Source organism: Pogona vitticeps, chromosome 3 (genome assembly GCF_051106095.1).
Source record: "Pogona vitticeps strain Pit_001003342236 chromosome 3, PviZW2.1, whole genome shotgun sequence".
NCBI classification, from domain to species: Eukaryota; Metazoa; Chordata; class Lepidosauria; order Squamata; family Agamidae; genus Pogona; species Pogona vitticeps.
The window spans coordinates 72,989,660-73,013,052 of NC_135785.1; the positions used below are offsets into that span (position 1 = coordinate 72,989,660).

The 23,393-nt window shown below is 38.6% G+C and overlaps 1 protein-coding gene across 3 annotated transcripts in view; it reads left to right on the plus strand.

Annotated features, from left to right (window-relative positions):
• The window catches only part of EDRF1 (erythroid differentiation regulatory factor 1), a 53,115-nt gene that overhangs the window by 9,169 nt on the left and 20,553 nt on the right, over nucleotides 1-23,393 (plus strand). For 2 of the 3 annotated variants that reach the window (XM_020791512.3, XM_020791515.3), the window contains exons 4-18: nucleotides 1,767-1,892; nucleotides 2,864-2,988; nucleotides 6,097-6,256; nucleotides 9,088-9,189; nucleotides 9,493-9,614; nucleotides 10,848-10,959; nucleotides 11,650-11,797; nucleotides 12,108-12,216; nucleotides 13,090-13,201; nucleotides 14,644-14,907; nucleotides 16,019-16,090; nucleotides 16,206-16,356; nucleotides 19,357-19,545; nucleotides 20,656-20,856; nucleotides 22,413-22,631. In XM_020791512.3, the coding sequence (XP_020647171.3) occupies nucleotides 1,767-1,892; nucleotides 2,864-2,988; nucleotides 6,097-6,256; nucleotides 9,088-9,189; nucleotides 9,493-9,614; nucleotides 10,848-10,959; nucleotides 11,650-11,797; nucleotides 12,108-12,216; nucleotides 13,090-13,201; nucleotides 14,644-14,907; nucleotides 16,019-16,090; nucleotides 16,206-16,356; nucleotides 19,357-19,545; nucleotides 20,656-20,856; nucleotides 22,413-22,631 (2,212 nt within the window). The remainder of the gene's footprint in view (nucleotides 1-1,766; nucleotides 1,893-2,863; nucleotides 2,989-6,096; nucleotides 6,257-9,087; nucleotides 9,190-9,492; nucleotides 9,615-10,847; nucleotides 10,960-11,649; nucleotides 11,798-12,107; nucleotides 12,217-13,089; nucleotides 13,202-14,643; nucleotides 14,908-16,018; nucleotides 16,091-16,205; nucleotides 16,357-19,356; nucleotides 19,546-20,655; nucleotides 20,857-22,412; nucleotides 22,632-23,393) is intronic. The other variant, XM_020791514.3, reaches the window with a different exon arrangement.

Genomic DNA, 23,393 nt, shown 5'->3' on the forward strand with positions numbered 1-23,393 from the left:
TCTTCAGATCCCACTTGCAGGGTTCACTACTCTTTATACAAAGCAGAACTTTATCACCTGCATGAAAATGGGTAGAGAATTATATGTGACAGTTGTAATGGTATATTTTACTCTCTGGAATTTCCTTGTATTTTTGTAAGCTCTTTTCGTGTTATACAGTAGTACCCCCATATCTGCAGAACCAGTATCTGCAGTTTCAGCTATCCGTCATTGTCGCTGCTGCAGCCCAGCCCACAGTGTGCACATGCACTTTCTTCTTCCTTGCACTGTTCCCCACCTCTTGCTCTTTTTAATGGGTTTGCTAATATCCATGATTTCATCCATCTGCAGTGGGAGCATTGAACTATCCCCAGTTAATATAGGGGTCCTCTTGTATTAGCTATTGTTTTAATGTAGCTGGTGTGTAAAATATTAAATTTGAAACGGTTCTTGATGTATGTCTCTAAGGGTGCGTATCTTTTAAAAATGGATTGTAATCCACAAGAGATCACACTTAAATGCTTCCTGGGAGGGGAAATGAATGTTAACAGAGGTCTTAAAGGTCATTGCCAGGTGTGAAATGCTACATTATCAACAACTTGTGTCTAGGAAACAGTCTCTTTGTTTTGGGGCCATGTGCAAATGTATAAATTGTCATGTGGTACCACTCTTATGTCTGAGGAAGTGGACTTGTCCATGAAAGCTCACATTAAAATATTGCAATATAGTCTTCAAGGTGCCACGTTTTTATCTTTTTTTTCTTTTTTCTTTTTGGCCTGATATGCTAGCACAGACTAACACAGCTGCCTCTTTTAAAACGACAACTCTTAAATAGACAAGTTAGTCAAAGGTGGCCCAATCCTTTTGTTCTGTTGTTTGTTTTATAGGTTGCCTTTCTCCCAATAAGGGGACCAAAGGCGTCTCACAATATTAAGAGACTAGTACTAAAAGCATAATAAGTAAAACTTCAAAAAACAATTAAATTATACACTAAATTAAAATACAATTATATAATTAAAAGCAGGTAAACATTAAAAACTGTCTTAACTCCTGTTTTTCTGTTAAAAGAAACAGTAGTAACTCAAATAATGTTGTAATTTTCATACTAGAGTAGTATTTTACTAGATGAGGAAAGGGGAGGAAACAGTATTTTAGGTGAACATACATGATTGGTAACAAATGAAGATAAGTTTGGAAATAAATGTGCAAAATATCCTCCTGATGCAGTAAAAAAGTGCTTTATAACTTTTGCACCTCGAACATTATCTTTCCTGCAAGGCATTGTTTGGTGTGCCAAATATTAAGGCAGGCCATTTTGAGCTGCTTGTTTACATCATGTTTTTGTCTGCTCAGCATTCTGAGGTCTAGATACAGTGACTCTGGGAAATAAGCAGAGTCCGTATTTGTAGTTTATGAAGTTGAATATCCTATTAAACAATAACACAAACAGTGGTTTGTAAACTCACATATCTTCCAAACCACATTTTCTGACTCAGGTTTGTCAACATTCTACAAATATTGACTTGTTAATGTAGATTCAGCCTAAATAAAGTTCAGCTATCTTAACCATGGTTTGGCTTGATATCTGAATTTTGTCATTGTCAAAAACATTTTTTAAGCTGGTTTCTGGCTGCTGTTGAAATGAGTGACTTACTTGCTATTCTTTAAAGCTTACACATTGTATCACACTGTCCAGTTTGACCCATGTGGAAAGTCTGTAGGGCTAGCTAGCCTGTAAATATTCTAAAATGATTGGTAATTTTTTTGTCTTTTTCTTTATGCTTTAGAATATTAAGAAGCTTCTTAAGATACCTTACAGCAAATCACATGTCAGCATGGCAGTACATCGGATTGGGAGAACCCTTTTATTGGATGATCTGGATATTCAGGAACTTTTTATGAGATCATCACAGGTGGTAAACCAGTAAATTTTTTTAACCATATGGTATTTTAATTTTTAGTCTGTAATAGTCTCCCTCCCCTACTCTGAGCAACAGGGAATATGTAGGTGCATGACTAGCTAAACAGAAAATAAGTATACAGTCTAAAGCGTTGGATATTTTTTGGCTGATGGAACAGAAGATGTCTTCCAGTGCTTGATTTTGCTTTTGCTAAACTATTTCATGCGCAGTGTAGTTTTCTTAAAATTCAGTGTATCTAGCAGGTTTTTTTATCATGATGAATAGGTTGAAATATATGGTTAAATTATTTCAGAGCTTGGACATTGATATGGTGGTGATAACAGTATAACAGCTTAAGTACACACAAAATATTTTGATTTATGCAACTTATAATTTCCTGAGTATCATTTAATGCCGTGGCTTCAAGACAGTAGTGTAGAAGGGAAGGAAATTCTTGCTTCTGCAGAGACCAGGGAAGACAGGATTACAAATCTTACCTCCCAAGAATAACATCAGTGTGAGAGGTAAACTAGCTTGTCACATTTGTTGGTAGGAAGATCAGCATGAAATGGAGATAAATGTCTGCTTATACTATAGATCACCACGTTGTTCTTGCCTTATAGAATTCAACTCCCTTACTATTTCGCTTCTCTCATGCATTACCATTTTCATTTGTAAGACTGCTGTCAAGGTCTGTTCGTTTCTCTTTTTATTGCTCTGAACTACTTTGGGATATGGTATTTTCTCTGTAAAAGAGAGTAAACATACCATGAACAAATAATAAAAATGAAGGGCAGTCATGTTGGTCTATAAATGAAAACAGGAGCTGTTATTAAGTAATATCTTTATTAAGAGCAGCCAATGTGCAATAGATGTTTCAGTTTTTTAGTTTCCCACAGTTCTTCCTCCAGGCACGATAAACAGTATGTGAACCAAAGGACTTGATTTTTTAAAATAATTTGCTCTTTATTTGTGTCACTTAGACTGGAGATTGGACTTGGTTGAAAGAATTCTACCAGAGATTAATAGATCAGAAATGGCAACGAAAGAAAAAAAGCAAGGAACACTGGTATCAGAAAGCTATACTTTCCAAATTTTTGTATTACAGGTATCTATTTGTAATTTTAACTTGAATTCATTTCTGCTGATGTTAGAAATTTATTACTACTGGTATATTCCAGAATGTACTGTATTTTTCCATCTGTAAGATGCTACCTTTTCCTAAAATTATTTCCTTAAAAATTGAGGGGTGTCTTTTACACAGAAGTAAGTTGAGAAGAGAAGAAAACAGCACATACCTTGCCTCTGTAAACAGACTCCCTTTAGCTATGAGGCTGAGTTTCCTAGAGTTAGGAGACTTAGCTTCTTCTAATCTAAGGAACCTTATGGAACTTATGTCAGCTGACCCCGAACAAACCAATTGGAACACACCTCCTTGAAGGTGGAGCCTGTAGGCTCAAGATTCAACAGAGACAAACAGTCCAACGTTTTGAGCTCAGAGGCTGAATACTCAAAGCTAAGTTTTCTTAATTTTGGGAGTTGTGTGTGTTATAAATGGAAAAATATGGTATATCCAGAATAACATGAACTTCAAACCTTATGCTGCATTATCTTAGTTGGTCTTTAAAGTACTATAGAACTTTCTGTTAGCAACTAAGGGTGCGTTGAGATGGAGAAATAGATCACATTTTGGACCACATGTGACATGGCCCAATGTGGGTTATTTCCCATCAACTGCACAATGGACAGGCAATAGCACTTCAACCCAACCCTGATCCATGCTCAGGTTGGACCACTTCTCCAAAAGACAGAAAGATTCCTTTAAGGGAGATGACTCGTGGCTAAATGGCTCTTTTTTTCTGTCTCACTGCAGAGCTATTCTAAATCATATACATCATAATGAATGTTCTCAAATACAGAATTTCAGAGAACAGCTTATTTACAGAGCTTGCAATATTACTTTTGAAAAGGAACTCTTACATTATCTGGTACTTTACTGCTCCATAGAGCTGTTATAGTTATCATTTTCCCCTCTCAAAGAAGGAACATGTTGTGCTACTCATTTTTGATATATTAATGTTACTATTGATGTAATGTTGTATACAAGATTTAAGATCTTAAAGATTTCAGACAGTTTTTAGAGAAACACTGTGATCTTTCCTTTCATCCCTTTCTTAGAGCCAGCCTATGCCTTACCATGTGCATGATAACTGCTACTGCTTTAATTCCTTCAGTAGCAATGTGGGGCACCAGTATCTCATGTTTCTCTCTCGTACCTCTCCTGAATTCCAGTCATCCTCTCCCCCCCCCCCCCATGGACCTCAAGCTGCTTTCCTGCCAGACAATGGACTTGTGGGCAGCTTTACAAGTAAAGCTTGTATCTCTCACTTTCCCCTACCCAGTCACACACATTTCCCAGTTCTCCCTCATAGGCACCAGCCTCTCCTTTGCTACGAAGGACATGCAGCCTGAATGTCTCTCTCTTTTCTTCCCCTTTCTGTCTTTATTCTTGTACTCTTGATTCTTGCAGGCCATGTACTGCAGCTGTAGTTGCTTCTATAGTTTTTCTTTAAAAACTCATTAGTCAGTTTCTGTCTGTCTTTCAGATGTGTGTGATGCTGCCTTATGTTTTCTTCCATCCACCTCTACTCAGTTGTCCCCACTTCTTTTCTCACACACCTGACACTAACCATTCAGAAGGCCATCCTGCAGTGCTAGATCTTTCTCTTACTTCATTGAGCTATTGAGTGCTCTGTCTGAGGAAGCAACTGCTACTTTCACAGTGTTGGCCCCAATCCTACTCATGATGGATCTTCTCAGGCTGCCTTTCTTTCTTGATCCTTCTGGCCCTGCAGGGCCACATGCACAATAGTTGCTGATGCCTTTATAGTTTTGAAAATGCTCTCTCTGCAGAGATATTTGTGTTTGTGTCTCATCCTTCCCCTCAGTCGATGTGTTGTCTTCTGTGGCATATCACACCCTCTATATTGTTAATGAGCAATGGAGGGAAATGCTGATACTGCTACAGACAAGTTGAACTAGTTACATTTCTGGGTGTTCCTTTGTGAAAATGACTGTATTCCGCATATGTTTTTCACTAATTTATTACCTGTAATGTGTTACTTTGTAACATGTTAAAGCCATACATTCCTTGCTCACTAAAATGGAGACCACCATAAAGAAATGTCATAATGCAGCAAGGAAGACCTCAGAATATGCTGTATTGAGTTCTTATGCTTGTGTAGCACTTTTTGGTACATCGAAGACCAATCTTGCAGGAAAATTGTGTTAAGTATATATTTGCTGGTGATGCCTTTGGCTGTACAGTGGTGCCTCGCAGTACGACATTAATTCATTCCAGCGAAATCGCTGTAGAAAGAAAACATCGTAATGCGAAAATAAAAAACATATTGAAATGCATTAAAACCCGTTTAATGCGTTCCAGTGGGCTAAAAACTCATAGTCCAGCGAAGATCCTCCATAGGGCGGCCATTTTCGGTGGCTGTCTTGCGAGAAATCCGTCCCAGAAAACAGCGGGGAGCCATTTTTTTTACCCGGTTGCCATTTTGAAACTGTCGATCAGCTGTAGGAAAATCCTCATTTTGCGAAGAATCGGTTTCTGAAGCAGGGAACCGATCATCGCAAAGCAAAAAAAGCCTATTCTGGCCATCGTTTTGCGATCGCAAAAGCGATCACAAAAACGTCATAATGCGGTTTCGTCGTAATGCGGGGCACAACTGTACTGATGTGTAGAGATATAATGTAGCTACTGAGTTTCTTTTCTTTCTCTTTTCTTTTCTTTCTGTCTCGCCTCCATTTTACCACAAGGTATTTCGTCGTTATACTTATAGCACTGATAATGTATTTTGCAGGATGACATTTGTGTTATTCCACATTATGAGGTTGTGGATAATTATTAATAGATGCATATATAATTTAAATGGTGGATACCTTTACTGTCCAATATTTGTGTACCCTTGCACAATTAAAATAATCAAAAGTGACATATTTTTGATTGTCTAAAAGTGGTACTGTTTTAGTTTTCAGGTGTTGTTGTTTTGAATTGTACTTTGAAATCAGGATATAATAAGATCTGAAGATAATTCTCTGTATTAGCTTTAACTGTTGAATAATAGAAGTTCTCAAACCTCTAAGAAGTTAAAATGTAGGATTCAAAAGAACATTCTAACTGGAACATCAATCCATGTCTTGCTAGCATCAATGGTGATGAAGCTGCTCAGCCTGCTCCTACTCCTGAAGAACAGCATCAAGAAGAAAGAACTCAGGAAGAAACTGATGGAGCAGGACGGGTCTCTTGGCCAGCCCCTTTTGAAATGCCCTCCTCACTTTCTGAAGATGCAGCTGCTTCTGACCAGGTTAATATGGCATAAATTACTTAATCAAGGAAACTAATTGAGCATTAAGTAAAATAATGCTGGCATTTTGAAGACCTGTTGGAAAGGTTGGTGATAATATGGTAAAAAAGAGAAGCACTAATTTTTTTCAATGCTTTCTTCCTCTGGATAAGAGCAAGAGGTCTTGTTACAGCACTTACTGCCATTACCTGTTTTGGTGGCTGTTACACAGGATGCAGTAGTTGCAGATACCTACCTTATGTGGCCTACATGTGGTCCTCAGCTGCTGCCATTACATCCCCAATTGCTTTTCCTTGTACCTCATTTATTCCTGTACTGTGTTCAAAGCATTGCAACAGCAATTCAAGACTACTGTTTTGTAGTGGCAGAACAATGAGCTTGGTGTAAATAGTTGGGTGGCAGTGGAGGTTTTCACCTCTTGCATCTCCAAGTTATGTTGTCTGAGATGGCTGTGGAAAATCTGCATTTGGAAATGCATGTGCACTTCAAGCGGTAGTGTTAGGGAGATGTACTGGATGTGGCTCTTGAAACAAAAAGAGTTGTGTATCCCTGTTCTAAAAGATAAGTTTCATTCATACTTTTGAGGAAACATAGCTAGGATTTCAGTTTGACTTGTCTTGAATGTGTTTCAAAACTAATCTCAAAGAATGTGGCTCATCTGAATGATCAGTCTTTTGCTCACTGAGAAAAAAATTCTGAGGGAAGGTTTACTGAAGTCTAATTGACACTATTTTATTATTTTTTAACATTGTGATAGACTTCTTATTTAGGTAATGATTTTATGCTTGGGTCAAAATTTCTTGAATTTCCATTTTTTTCTGGGGAAAAAAACCATGGAAATGTTTGGAAATGTTACACCTCCAAAGAACACCAGAGTTCTTATAATAAGAAAATATAAAATGAAAACACTTCTTGTTTTTTTTCCAGAAAATATTTTGAAATTTTGAAATTTTACGTCTCTGTATTTGATTACACGGTTTTCTCTGTTGTTGCTTCCAGGCAGTATCTGTAATGCATTTTTGTTCCATTCTGAGAATGTGCTGTTTATTCTTTGTGTTTGAATCACTAACACTAGATAAATGAGAAAGCTGGAACAGTAGTTCCATTCTTTGTTTTATCAGTCTTAATTCAGATTTGTTGCTGTTCTTTTTTTCTGCTCATCTTGGTTGATAAAGCCTGTGTTGGTTGGTCATCAAAACACCTTCTTGAAAGTTCAGACTGCCCTGCTAATGCAGGAGTGGCATACAAAAGTACAGTTCCTGATGTTACAGGTCTGATTAACATTGAGTTCTTTTATTCTGTAAGATTCTTTGTAATCCATTTTTGCACAATTCTTCCTGTAAAAGTTGCTGAATACTGAGAGAGAAAGCTGAGACATTATATGTGTACAAAATCCAAGAGTGTTTAAGTGGGAGTCAAAAACAGATGATCTGGCAAACTAGGGGTAGCACATGGTTCAGCTGAAGAGGTTTCATGTGTTATCTTGCAAAATACTCTACAGAATACTCATTCTCATTCTGATCTGCTGGCATTTATTAACCATAAGGTTACTTCTGTAATACCCTGTAATGAAATGGAGTTTCTTGAGTAGCAGAGACAGGTGACAGGATGTACTGGGCAGAACTCTTGTTATTATTACATACGCCTAGAGCACTATTTTTAGTGGGAAAAAGATTAGACATGTATTAAATAAAAATTAATGTTTCAGCTGGCAGAATTTCCTTTACTTCTCGTAATCTTACAACAAGGCTGTGTAACTTATGGCCCTCCAGATGTTCCTGGAGTCATTATCTGCTACTACCATTGCTATTCTGCCAGGAGCTGGGGAAGCTGAAGACCATCAGTGTTCCCCTTGCTTTTCTAAAAGCGTGGATGAAAGCAGTTCCATTAGAGAGTGATGTTCAGTAAAACAATTAAAGGTTGGCCCTGTCTTGCAGTTTCTGATTAAAGCTGATTGGACTCTGGCCTAGGTGAATTTTGGTTTGCATCTTTGCTCAGCCACATTCTTAGCCAAGCTGCTTCACAAAATCGTTGAGGAACATGAGAAAGTCCCATGAACATTTCTCTGGTCTGAAGGAAGGATTGAGTGTCAATATGTATTAGATACATACAGACATTGTTTAACAAAGAGCTTACAAACACAAGATGTTCAGAAACACCTGTGAATAGTGGCTTAAGTAAAGGTGGAATTGTTTTCCTGTTAGGTAATTATCAAAACCATGAAACCCAAATGATTTACAAACTTTTTCTGTAATCATGGACTATATAATACTATGCCTTTTAGTTGAATTCTCTTATTTTTTCATCTGGTTGCATGTCTAGAACTACAGTATTCTTTCTGATGTTTTCCTTCCCATTTGATCCTCAGTATTATGCAACAGATAGTTTCTCCCTGCTTAGTTTCTTCTTGGATATTGATGTTATTTTTCACTACCTCTTCGTTTTTTCTTCTTCTTTGCACACAATTGACTTATCAGTCGTTGTTCTCTTTTTTTCTCCTTTGACTTATCTCAAGTTTATTATAAACCACCTGGAGTAGAAACTACATTGCTTGTTGTATACATTATTTTTTATGGGTCAAAATGCTGTTACCAAATATATAATAGTAGATGGCTTGTGAAGAGTTGTTTTCCATGTGGAAAGTTTTTAATTAGTGTCCTTAGAGTTCAAAAATATTAAACTGTGTTGAACATGCTTTGCAAAGGTATGTCTTGTTCAGTGAATGATGCCTCTCAAAGCTCTGGTTGGTCAGTATGCCAAATACATACTTTATATAAAATGATTGTATTTCAGCAGTGGAATCACTTCTTATATCCTTGTGCTTTTCACAGGGAAGTGTGACTTTTGAACCCTCATATATAGTGGGGCATGTGGCCTCAGCCCCCAAAGAACAAAACCTAACTACTTTGTTCAGTGACGGGGAAAACAGTCAGGTATGAATTTATGTGGCATTTGAGCTGAGAAATACGATTCCCTTGCTCAATTTAATTTCCAGTGCAGTTGAGGGGAAAAAGAAAAAAAATGCTTCTCTCAGTTGCCTAGTGAAATCAGTGATCTTAATCTTTATTGTGAATGTCTGAGTATAGTCACCATGTATTATGAAGCAGGTCATGAAGCATTATATTTGCTGTATTATATTTGCTTGTCTTGCTTCTTGCTTTCTCATAAGTCTGCAAAATATGTTGTTTTTTCTTTGAGAAAAAACTGTTTTACAAACGCTGTCTTCGAATTTCAAGGGTCTTAAAAATGATTTTGTTCGGAACATCTTGTGGACATTTGAAGATATTCACATGTTGGTTGGTTCAAATATGCCTATATTTGGAGGAGGAAGATACCCTGCTGTGAGCTTGCGTCTCAGGTGATTTTCTCATTATGTATCACCTATTTTATAATGTGAACTATCTCTTCCATTCATACTTTTCATCTACCATAATGGTTTATCATACAGTTTTGTGAATTGGGATATACACATTTCAGTTCTCTGAAAAGGTGTTTTAATGAATTTTCTTCCAGATAAGAATCAAATTCATGCAATTCCTGTTGACTTGTAAGACAAATCTTTGCAAAAGACAGCATCTTAATTTCTATTTTATTTTCCTAGTTAGCAGAGTAATGTTTATTAAGTGAATACGCCAGTTTTCATAAGAAATGCTTAGTGGTTTACATATAAAAATACAAAATGCAAAGGCTGCCATTTATAAGGGAAACATTTGTTGCTCTAACTAGAAGGAAAATGTTTAGAGATGAGGACCCCATTACTTTGCCAACCAGCCTAACTCCAATGTTGTAAACTTTCTGTGCTGAAATGTATACTGTTGGCACTATGCTGGCATAAGTATGCAACTGAAGATACCTGACACACCTCTGAAGCTGGTGTGTTACTTAACAATAGGGTCACAGTTGAGAAATCCCTTGTTAGTCTGTATTAGTGTGTATATTTCTTTTGTAAATAAAAAGGTTAAGAATAAATTCAGTTGTCATAGATAGGGATTCTCTTACACCCAGCTTGCAAATATCACCATGTTTCCCCCGATTACGGGGAAATTCAGAATTGCAGTGCTGCAGCTTAGAACCTTCCAGTTTTTGGCCTCTCCACCTAACTTAAGAGATTTTCTTTCTCACTATAGATAATCATCTAATTGTCTTGTTTTGGAAGAGCAGTTCTAGAATAGCTTCCTATATTTTACATATTCTAATTCATAGGTTTGATTTCTGAAACATAGTCCATTCTGTTGTAGAAATCAAAATGTAGGAAAATCTAAGAAATGGAAAAAAGAGAAAAGTTGTGTCCTATCTGAAATTAAGTGTGGATGATATGTTTATTAAATCATTAAAATCTTGCAGGACAGTTACCTGTATCTTCATAGTCTGGGGTGAAATCTGAAACATTTACCTTAAGCTGATTTTGCAAAGTTGCAGACTCCATTTTGGAACTTGGACCATGGTCTCTACATCTGGCCGTGGTTTTTGGAACCTTTATATTGCTTCTGCATCCCACAGCTGTATAATGACCAGTTTGATAAAAAGTCCTGCAGAATTTACAAGCTAATTTATTTTATTCAAAATAACATTCAAGCATTTCTATTCTCAGGGATAACAATAAGCCAATTAATGTGCTAACAGGCATTGATTATTGGTTGGACAACTTGATCTGCAATGTGCCAGAACTTGTGATGTGCTTCCATGTCAATGGAATTGTTCAGGTAAATTTCAGATTGATAATTTTACTCTCATTTCTTGTCAGTAGAATATATTTTAGGACTCTTACGCTGTAGTGCTAAAACATTATTTAGCACAGGGTGGGCAAAGAGCATCCTACAGATTGTAATGAAGTCTAATGTGGCCTCCCATGCCCCTGAACCCATTTTCTTTTTAATGTAATACCCCTGCTTCCATCAAGGATGTTTTTCACCTTCCTTAGATCTGTAAGGCAGAGTTTCAGACAAAATGACCACAAATCATCTCCAATATGGGGAGGGGGGGAACCTCTTCTAGTCTTAAAACAGGCTGAGGAGAACGATAAAGAAAAAAGAAGGGAAATCAGGATTAGAAATTGAAGGCAGCCCTTTGAATTCTAGGGGGAAGATGTGGCCTCTGAATTAGCACTCAGGTAGCCTTGTTGTATTAGATATGGACAGAAACAAGCATCTTGCCAATATTTATTTATTCATATAAGCATATTGAGACTCAGCAGTATTGTAATGAGACATTAGTGTACATATAATCCAAAATCCAGTGAAAATGTTGCTGAACAGTATGAAAGCTATCCATGTTACTGAAATTCTTAAACCCAACAAAGAAACATTCAGAATACTGTACATGGGAGGCATCAGCTATTTTACTTAAGATATCTTATTTATTTATTTGTGGAATTTGTTGTCTTTCTTTTGTAGAAATATGAAATGATTAAGACAGAGGATATTCCCAATTTGGAAAACTCAAATTTTTCTACCAAAGTAATAAAAGATATTGCACAAAATATTTTGTCTTTTTTGAAATCCAACTGTACCAAAGAAGGGCATACATACTGGCTTTTTAAAGGTAAGTATTTCCATTAACAATTTAAAACAAAACAATAGATTGACAAAACAATGATTTGGGATGGTAGGATGGGCCCGCGGATAACAGAAAATGCTAAAGATAGAGGTGCAGGGCTGTTTCTGCTTTGCTGAAGGTTCCTGTAGAAAGGCACCAGGCAGTGCCCAGACTTCCTCTTCCATTTCCCCCTATATTGTTGCAGCTGGCTATGTACATAGATGGAGTTGTTACTGCCAAATGTTTTAAAAGGCTGGGGTAAGACATGTGATCTCCTGTACAGTGTCCGGTGCACTGATGAACATTTATCTTTCAGCAAGCGGAAGTGATATAGTAAAGCTGTATGATCTTACCACTTTGTGTGAAGAAACAGAAGATAAATACCAAAACCCTTTCACAATGCCAGTGGCAATTCTTCTCTATAAGTAAGTATGCCATATGGAATTTAGTATACAGACATAGGAGAACGTCCAGCTGATAATATTGAGCATGAGAATGCAAGCTCAAACCAATGCATTGCTCTTAGCAGTAGATCATTAAATGGTGACTTTTTTGCAATATATATGACCTCAATGACAGCATTAGTAAATGCATATTTGTGGCAACCCTTGAAGCAAATAGTAGAGCTATTCTGGGTAGAAGCAATGTGGAAGATCTGCTACTACATCCATGGACAATGGCCTAGGTAGGAGATACATGAGGGGGGTGGGCAGGATTTTGGTAGATGTCTCAACCTAGTAAATCTCTTTGGTTTAAATGTTTCCTTTTAAAATCAATGTATGGAAGGAAGTTCCAGTCTAGCATAATGAAGGGGCCTAAACCAATCATATATGGGGGTGGGGGGACGGCAATGCTGGATTGGCATTACCTCTGAAATACTCCAACTTACACCCATGATTATGAGTGCACAGCAAAGAGGAGGACCTCCGCTAAACCCTAACCTTTCACCTGGTAACATGGGATTAGGACCAACCTCCAGAGGCAGAATTATTTTTTTGGAGGAGTGCATTTTAAAAAGTATAATATAATGTATTTGTGTTGTATTGAATGGAGCTTGTCTGCAAAAATAGAATGTACTGTATGTAGCATGAAGTTAAGTCATGACTTTCTGACAGCTTCATGTAAGAAAATACCCTCTTTCTAACTACATCAGCATTTTTCAGCTATTAAAATGCTGACAATTCCAGACTTCTGGAATGATAAATTCAAAATAAAACTTGCTGTTTCAGTAGGTGTTGTGTGCACAGCATGAGGGAGCCTCTGTGGTTTCTTAACCTGTTCATCTCACTTTCTCCTAGAGTTGCTTGCAATATGATGTTAAAGAAAAATCAAAACAGGAAGCATTATGGTACTATTAGAACATTACTCCTTAATTGTGTGAAGTTATTAGACAAGGGTAAACATCCTCAGGTAAGAACAGTACTCTGACATAATTCCCATGTGTTTGTGAGTGCTAAGGGGAAAGTATTTCATAGGAGAAAAAGAGTCGATTTAATGAATTGTGCCTTCTTTGGCACCAGTTTTAAAATACCAGTTTCTGAGAAAAGTACTTGTACAATTCTGGGATATACTCAATCACAGTTCATACTTCACAGTCATGGATTATGTGAATGAGCAGCCTTGGACATCTACACTCCCTCCTCCCCTCTCTTCTGCTGTGAGAGTACCCTGTTTCCCCAAAAATAAGACAGGGTCTCATATTAATTTTTGCTCCAAAAAACGCATTAGGGCTTACAGTATTTTCAGGGAATGTTTTATTTTTTATCATGTACAACTATCTACGTGTATACAAATGCAGTCATGTCATCTTCTGGTTGCTGCTCAATGGTGGAGGGTGGGGTTTCACTTAACTAGGGCTTATTTTTGGAGTAGGAGTTCTATTACGAGCATCCCGAAAAATCAGATTTGGTCTTATTCTAGGGGAAACAGGGTAGAATAATCTTTTTCATGGTTTAAACTTACTAGTGTTTCTTACTCTATTTTATTGAGGAATTCTATTCAGTATAAGTAAGAGGTGAGTATCTGTACCTCTGTGTTTAAAGCTCCCATTAATTTCATCCATTGGCTGTCCAAATTAGGGATGATCAGAAGTGTGATCCAAAGTATCTGGCAGCGCCAGGATGCCTACGTTTTTGTTTACAATATAAATTGTTGGGGGAGAATCAACCCTATAAACTACTGGCCTGTTTCAGTAAACCCATAGTTTAAACTAAGCACTAGGTTACTTTTTTAAGGTGTACTAGCAAACTCATTTTAAAACAGGAAGCTGATATTTATTCACATAGTAATGAACTATAGTTTAGCACTCTGACTAGATTCTGCATGCAGACACAACACTATAGTTTCAGAAGGTGAACAAAACCTGTAACTCCAGCTATGAACATTAATTTATTAAAAACATGGCACAGTGGTTCAACTGCAGTACTGCAGCCAAAACTCTGCTCATGGCCTGGGTTCAATCCTGGGTAACTGTCTCAGGATTCACTCAGCCTTGTATCTTTCTGAGGTCAGTAAACTGAGTACCCAGTTCACAGGGAGGGGATGTTTTTAAGAGTCAACTTAAGACCTGGCTCTTTAGGCAGGCCTTCTCTCCAGTCACTACTTGATTTTCTTTTCCATCTTAACTTCCATTTTTCTTTTCCAACTTGAATGCCACTAATATCATTGATTTAAATAGTCATTTTAAATTGTTGTTTTAATTGTTTAATTTTTTAAATGTTTTTACTGTAAACTGCCCAGAGTAGACGTAGTCTAGATGGGCGGGATACAAATCTAATAAAATAAATACAATAAAAATAAAAAATGAATGTTGGAAAACCTCTCACATTTATCTTTTCTTTCTCTCTAATAAGATTATTGCATCAGCAAACTACATGCTTTCAGAACTGTTCCAGCTAGATGAGCCAAAAAAAGAAGAGAGTGGTGGGTTCCCTTTAAATGGTAACTCTGATGAGAGCTACAGTGAGGAGGAGGAGGAGGAAATGCCTGATAGTGATGAAAATGGTTCCTACAGCACCAGTTCAGATCCTCCTGATGACAACAAAGCTGTTGCTGTAATCAAATCTGTTGGAGAACTCTCAGTACCTGAAAAGTATAAATCTACTCATCAAGTCCGTGTATGTTGGTATTAACTCAATTATATATTCTATATATAGAGATATAAAATATAGAAGACATATATAAAAATATATATTTGTCTTCTTAAACGTATAAAAGTAATTTATTTAAAATGAATTATTTCTCTTCGACTGGAAAAGTTAATAGTAAGCGTATGGTTTTAGTTCCCCCTGTGGAACATATATTAATGCTTCTTACATGAGATTGGTTTATTCGAGTTTCACTCCCATGCCCTGCAACTATACATATCTGTGTTGGTTTTGGTTCTTGTCTCGAGTAGATGCTGACTAATGTAATCAGTAAAAATGCTTTTCATGTCAAAATACAGGATTGTTCACGATACTCTTCTGAGGCCTTGTAAATCCTATTTTAAGTGTGTCATTAGAGATGTTCCGTCAGTTTATGTGTACGTTTTGTTCTGTGTTCCATATGTATCTTCCACAAAGCAGAGTCAAACTGGCCTTCTACTTTACCGAGGATCTGGGGGTGAGGAAATGAGCGGGATGGCGACTAGAGTGATGATAGTAGAAAACCTGGAGTGAATTTGACCGAGCATGGGCTAGAGCCCATTGGAAGGCCGCCAAGAGTTAGTGGTGAAGGCAGCAAAGACGTCTGTGGACTGCATCAGGGCTAGATACATGAGGAAAACAGCTAGTGTGTAATATTATTCGTACACTGGAACTATAAAACTATTATATTGAATTCATTTTTGTGCTTTTCAGCAGTTGTTGCTAGTTTAGTTTCAGCTAACATTCCCTCTAGTGTTGAGCTTTGCTGGGCAGGGCTCCCCCCCACAACTCTTCCCCCCCCCCCATGGCTCGGGGGTTCTATTGCCACCAGAACCAAAGGGGCTGGAAATGCTCACTGTGGGGGCATGGAGAAGGAGGAATACTGCACAGAGGTGACAGACTTGCATGCAGTCACACAGTTGTGCACCTTAGAGGAAACCTTGACATCAGCCAAATAAAAATACTGAAAGTTGGGCCAATGGAACCATCTGAAGGCCAATTTTATTGAAAATAAAAGATTTATTTATAAGTTCCAATAAGAATAACCTTTGCCTATTTTTACCTATTTAATGAGCCTTTTTCTTGTTTCTGTTCTCTGAAGCCTAGTTGTGCATTTCCTGTTTGCCATGACACTGAAGAACGATGCAGATTAGTACTCAGTTATGTTCTTGAGGTAAGTTTTTCACTGATTGTCTTAGCATTTTTGTTTCCTCGCAAAAAACCATTTTATTCCAGCATCCTTTTCAAAATATAAAAGATGACTGAAAGTCTTTGGGTTTTTTTTAAAGGGTTTGAAATCAATTGACAGTAGCATCAAGAAAGAGGGTGATCTTCCTGCAGCAGACCCCAGTACCCCAATTCCATTAAAATATGAAGATGAATCAACAAATGTTGGTCCTGAGTGTCTTGAAAAACAGATGGCTTTGTTCTTACACAAAAGTAAGCATTTATTGCATCCTTTCTAATAATATTTTGTGGATGATCATATCCTGCCATTGTTGGAGGTCTCCTGAGGCATAAATGCATGCATCTTTTTGAAATAGTTTAAATTGCTAAATAAATTGTATCTTAATGTTCTTTTATTTTTCTTTCTTCTATTTTAGTGTTCCATGTCTCTCTTATTGCATTTTTTTCTGAAGCTGTTCTAAAAATCATATTATTGTATTCTCAAAGGCTTTCACGGCTGGGATCTAATGGTTGTTGTGGGTTTTTCGGGCTCTTTGGCCGTGTTCTGAAGGTTGTTCTTCCTAACGTTTCACCAGAGTCTGTGACCGGCATCTTCAGAGGACAGCACTCTGTGCTCTGGTGTAGTTTGCTTGGAAGTGCAGTATTTATGGCTGTGAGATAGGCTTTTGTCTTTTTCTGTAGATGGGTGATTAGTGTGTCTTGTTGTGGGTGTATTGTTGTGCTTGGAAATGTTAAGAGGAATTTAGAATTGGGTTATTCCTTTTTGGGCCAGAGAGAAGTGAGTGGAGATCTACTCACTTTCAACCCCACCTTCCAAATCCTCCAGAGGCAAGAAATCCCCGGAAGACCGCCATGCAGGCACGTTGGCCGCTGGATTTCGAAGGGGCAGAAGAACTAGAGACCAAATTGCTAACATGCACTGGATTATGGAGAAAGCCAGAGAGTTCCAGAAAAACATCTACTTCTGCTTCATTGACTACAGGCCACAACAAACTATGGAAAGTTCTTAAAGAAATGGGAGTGCCTGACCACCTTATCTTTCTCCTGAGAAACCTATATGTGGGACAGGAAGCGACAGTTAGAACTGGATATGGAACAAATGATTGGTTCAAAATTGGGAAAGGAGTACGACAAGGCTGTATACAGTGGTGCCTCGCAAGACGAAATTAATCCGCTCCATGGTTAATGCCGTCTAGCGAAAACTTTGTCTTGTGAAGCGCGGTTTCCCGTAGGAATGCATTGAAATTTAATTATTGTGTTCCTATGGGGGGAAAAGGTCAGAAACAAACAAACAAACAAAAGGTCAGCAAAAAGTCACTTAGCAGGTGCATGGACTGAGCCCTGCTCCTCACAGTGCCTTTGTAGCCCCGGAACAGCCGGGAAAAGAGCACCAAACAGCTGAGAGTTGGCAACCAGCAGGGAGGCGGCAGCCATTTTGTGATTGTCTCTGCTCCTGCCCCCCCTCTCCTCGCCTCTCAGTTGATCGGCGCTTGGTCTAAGAGGCTTCCCGAGGCTTGCCTAGCATGGAAAAAGGCGGGGGGAAAGCGGGAAATTCAAAAATTGTGCTTTTACCCTGCCTTTTTACATGCTGGGCAAGCCCTGGGAGGCTTCTGAAAGCAGCGCTTTGCCGCGGGGGGCCCTCCGCCGCCCCCCTGCAGCTAGCACCACTTTGAGAGGTCCCCCGTCAGTCTTCCCAGCACCATCGGAAGACTGGTGGGGAACCCCTGAAAGCGGCGCTGGCTGTGGGGGGGGCAGTGCCCCCCCACAAAAAACCTCTCAAGACCCTTTTGTCTTGTGAGTTTTTTTGTCCTGTGAGGCATTTGTCTTGTGAGAGACCACTGTATTGTCTCCCTGCTTATTTAACTTATATGCAGAATACATAATGTGAAAGGCAGGACTGGAGGAATCCCAAACCGGAATTAAGATTGCCGGAAGAAATATCAACGAACTCAGTTATGCAGATGATACCACTCTGATGGCAGAAAGTGAGGAGGAATTAAAGAACCTCTTAATGAGGGTGAAAGAGGAGAGTGCAAAAAAACCAGTCTGAAACTCAACATCAAAAAACAAACAAACTAAGATCATGGCCACTGGACCCATCACTTCGTGGCAAATAGAAGAGGAAGATATGGAGGCAGTGGCAGGTTTTACGTTCTTGGGCTCCATGATCAGTGCAGATGGTGACAGCACCCACGAAATTAGAAGACGCCTGCTTCTTGGGAGGAAAGCGATGAGAAACCTACACAGCATCTTAAAAAGCAGAGACATCACCTTGCTGACAAAGGTCTACATAGTCAAAGCTATGGTTTTTCCAGTAGCGATGTATCGAAGTGAGAGCTGGATCATAAAGAAGGCTGACCGCCGAAGAATTGATGCTTTTGAATTGTGGTCCTGGAGGAGACTCTTGAGAATGGACTTATCCATTCTAAAGGAAATCAACCCTGAGTGCTCACTGCAAGGACAGATGCTAAAGCTGAGGCTTCAGTACTTTGGCCATCTCATGAGAAGAGAAGACTCCCTGGAAAAGACCCTCATATTGGGAAAGTGTGAAGGCAAGAGGAGAAGGGGACGTCAGAGGACGAGATGGTTGGACAGTCACCAAAGCTACCAACATGAATTTGACCCAACTCCGGGAGGCAGTGGAAGGGAGGAGGGCCTGGTGTGCTCTATTCCATGGGGTCACGAAGAGTCGGACACTACTTAATGACTAAGCAACAAAAAATTCATTTTGCAGTCTCCATCTTGAGACCAAACAATAATAATCTTATAACTGCAGAGCTGGAAGGGACCCTATGCATCATCGAATCCAACCCCTCTCAGGGAGACATAGTGGGGAATTTAACTCCACAGCCAGATAATTTAACTACTCAGCTATCCAACAGTTTTTATGTGATAGCAGATCATGGGTAGAACACCTAAGCTAATTTTGTACTTTTCAGTTCTTTCCTTCATCAGATTTTTTTTCCAACTATCGTGATGAATTTTAGATAATTTTAAAATGTACATTTTTGTGGCATGTTGGCTAGTCCTATTAAAAGCCAAAGCTGAATTGTGGATTTTTCTCTCTCCTTGTAGCTAAAAATGAATGCCACAAGCTCATGTTATTGATAAATAGAAATGTGACAGAAGGACAGAAAAGTTTTAATTTGAGTGAGAACTGATGAATTTTAATTAACTTAGCAGTGCAAATCATTTGAATTTAACTTTATGGCTACTAAGAGTTAATTATGTTTATTTTTTTTTTTGTTATAGTGGGTTCATTCCAGGAAGTTAAACATTCTAGTCAGTCAGGAATGATCCCTGGATCCTGGCAATATAAAATGAAGCTTCAACTGATTTTGAAATCCTCAAAGGCATATTATGTTCTCTCTGATGCTGCTGTGGGTCTTCAGAAATATGGGAGAGCATTGCGCTACATAAAACTAGCTTTACAGTGCCATGGTAAGTTGGTATATTTTTAATGCACGTTTTAAACACATAGCAATTTCATGCTAGCTTCCAGTGCTCGTAAAGGCTATAGCTCACACAAGAAAATGTTGTGTGGCGCCGTAAATAGTAATAAGGGTTTTTGATAGGGTAAGATTTCATTGACTTTAGCCCACTTCATCAAGTACAGTGATATTGTAGCTGAAGAAGTGGGTCAAAGTCCACAAATCTTACATCAATTTAAAGATTGTTTATCTTTGAGGTTCCACATTGTTTCCTTTGCAACAGACTAACATGGCTGCCCTCTGGTAATGTCTATAGGTGTATGTTTAATGAGTCGCATTTTTTGGTTTAAGCACAAATTTTTCTTCTGAGTAATATGATGGGTTAATTATTTCTCACACCTGTATTGATTCCACACTACGAGATTTCATTGCATGATGCTGAAATATTGGTTCTCCTTTTTAGTGTTCAGACTGTTTTTGAGCCTTCGCTTACTAATGACCAAATATGTTATAAAACTGGTTTTACTTAGCACTGTTTTTTTAAAGCAGCCAGATTAGCTTCCATTCAGTTAACATATCAAAATCTTATGGTATTCCAGAATATCCCAAAGAGCCAATCACTATCTTTTTTGGAACTAAACGTTTTACAATAGTCATAAAGCCTCATTAAATAATGATAACATTTGCTCAAATGTTGAAACAGTTTCTGTGTGCATAAAGCACATCTTGCAGATGTTTGGGGCTCTCAAACTACTGTTTTGAGAATTCAGGTGCTGTCAAGGGAGACTGCAATGGCTGTCTCCTAATGCATTTCCCCTTTTTGAATAGAAAGCTGGAGAGGCGGGGATTTAGCCCTGGAACCTAGGAGCAAACTGTTTTTCTACCAACTCATGGTTCTCATTAGCAAAGGATTGGAGAACAGAATTCTTCTTGGTATTTGATGCTTAAGTTGGCAATTTTTGAAGTTCTACTAAGATTTTGATGATAGGTATATGTTTCATAACGCTTTTAGAAGATTAAGATGCTTCATAAGCCTTATTTATTTTTATGTGGCTTCATATCAAAAATGCATTCTGGCATCCAGTGCTCATCACTTTCCTTTCAATTTTTTCCTGACTAGATGCATATTGCTGCCTCTGCACCAACATGCTTTCAGAAGTACTGCTGTTTCTTTGTCAGAGTTTAACTCTTTGTGGTGACATCCAACTAATGCTTGCCCAGAATGCAAGCAACAGAGCTGCATATCTTGAAGAGTATAACTATCAAACAAAAGAAGATCAAGAAATACTGCATAGTCTTCATAGAGAGTCCACCTGCCAAGGTAATGATGATTTACTGTCTTAATTCGAGTCTTTTCAGGAAGGTTCTTCAGTAATTTCTTTCTGTTTGCAATCTACAAGGTCCAATCTACAATAAATGGGGAATAGGCATTTGCAGGACGTCAGCATGCTGCTGGTCCAACCTCATCTTTCTTTTGTTCCCTTGAAGGGCTTCACATTCTTTCCATGAGTCCATGAATCGTTGTATGAGTTAAAATTTACCACTCTCAGACAGGGACAAAGAAAGCTGTTGTTGGTTTTATTCTCTGACAGCAGTTTGTTTCAGAGGCACTGTGTGGATGAGGCAGAGGACGGTGAACTAAACTAGCTGAAATATAATGAGTTTGTTTCTGGCAGAATTTCTTGTCTATCTGAATACTGATTTTGGACTCACAATTTGAGGGGAACAGAGCTGACCACCCACCCTACCCCTGCATTCAGGAAACATATGAGTGGAGCAGTGGGTGCATTCTAGGCTGTGTAGGCTAACCTTGCATCCACCTCCAACAGGCACTCTGTTGCTGAGGTTTAAGAAGAAGAAGAAACCCCCAAAACGAACACTAAAGCCACCTCTGTTGCTGAGGTTTAAGAAGAAGAAAAAACTCCATAAACAAAAAGTAAAGTGACCTACATTTCTGAGGTTTAAGAAGAAAAAAACTCCAAAAACAAACACTAAAGCCACCTCCATTGCTAAGGTTTAAGAAGGAAAAAAACTGGAAAAGTAAACAGCAAAGCCACCAACAACACAGCACAGAAAGATACCCGCCCCAGCCAAAACCCACCCAGAACAGTTTTTTAAAAGGAGGAAACAGCAGCTTACGTCCCTGCAGAGAGAGAGAGAGAGAGAGAGAGAGAGACAGACACACACACACACACACACACGAAGCAGAAGGAGGCTCTCCCAAGCCTCTGACACACGCACGCGCGCACACACACACACACACACACACACACGAAGCAGAAGGAGGCTCTCCCAAGCCTCTGACAAGAACACACACTCAACTGTGAAAGAGCTACAGTACAAAGCAGCCTCATCACCACCTACAGTTAGAAATCTGAATTGCCGGTCTTTTTCCCCTGCCTGTTTCAGTTTGTAAGTGGAAGCTCCGTTCGCAAGTTGAAGCAAAATGTTGTGACTGGAGCTGTTGAAATGTTTGTAAGTTGAGGCACCACTGTATACTGGTGTTATCAAGATACCACCAGTATAATTGTAGCAGTTTTACATGCATTTTAAAGAAGAATGGGAGATACACATTAAATAACATGTAAGACTTGAATGGGATCCACAGATCCACGCTTGTGACATTGAATAGGATAAAACTCCCATATGATAGTGTCAGTAGCATCAAGGCAGAAGTACTGTCCACAAAGTACTTCCACTCGTGCATTCTGCAATATTAACAACGGGAATTGCACAACTGATCACACCATTGTTGCTGGGCATAACACCTGACACATTTACATGGGTGTAGTTTTATGTTACACCTTTATGAATAAGATTTTACCCAATATGATAAGAATTCACAGCTAATATATATGTATATTTTTTTCTCTCTAGTATTTTCTTGGGCTACTGATCTGTCTACAGATTTGGAATACCAGCTTTCAATTAGCTGCAAATGCTATGAGGCAGCTAATGAAATCCTGCTCTTCAGTAATTTAAGAGAGCAGTATCCCGAGCAATATACACAAGTAGTGAAGAGGATGGGAAACATTCAGAACGAAATTGGAGTGTTTTACATGAACCAAGCCGCTGCTTTACAGAGTGAAAGAATCGGCAAGTATAGTTAAATATATATATATATTTGAACATACTTTATTTACAAGAGACTTCAGCAGTAGAGGACCACTAGATTAATTATCAGTGCAGTATCTTCAGAAAAGAATATTGGAGATACCGTAGTGGTGATTGAGCTAATGGTTCTCAACCTTTGGCCTTTCAGATATTTTGCTCATGAATCGTGGACAGAGACTCTGAGAGCTGAAGTCCAAAATATCTGGGAGGCTAAAGAGGACTGTCACTTTAAAGTGATGCTTTTACTTCAGAGGTGCCAATTTCTCTCCAAAATAAGGTACACAGTCCTGATGTGGCTTGTTTACAAGTCGGTTTATGTTCCCAGAGCTGTTTTGGAAACACAAATCAACTTGCAAACAAGGTGGAGGGACAGTGAACATCTTGTTCAGGAAGGGACTCATATTTAAGGAAAAATACCACTTGTTCTCTGTTGTGCTGCTGAATCTTGGCAGCAGATTTGGCATGGTTCCTCCACTCAGTTCGTGGAAGGGAAGAAAATTGCTCCCAGTTATTGCAGAAAAGGATAATAGGTTTGTAAGCTTGGATACCACTAATATTATTAGTGTATTGTGATGGACATAACTTTAGTTATGGTGCATTGAATGACTCAAGCTGCACCATACGTGCGGTGTGTTCCCTCCAACCATTCCCTGGCCTGCTGACCCACTCACAAGCTTCCATGAGCTGGCTGGGTTGTCTTCCATTGTCAGCTGCCCAGTCCGAGAAGGAGTTTGGGCTGCCCTT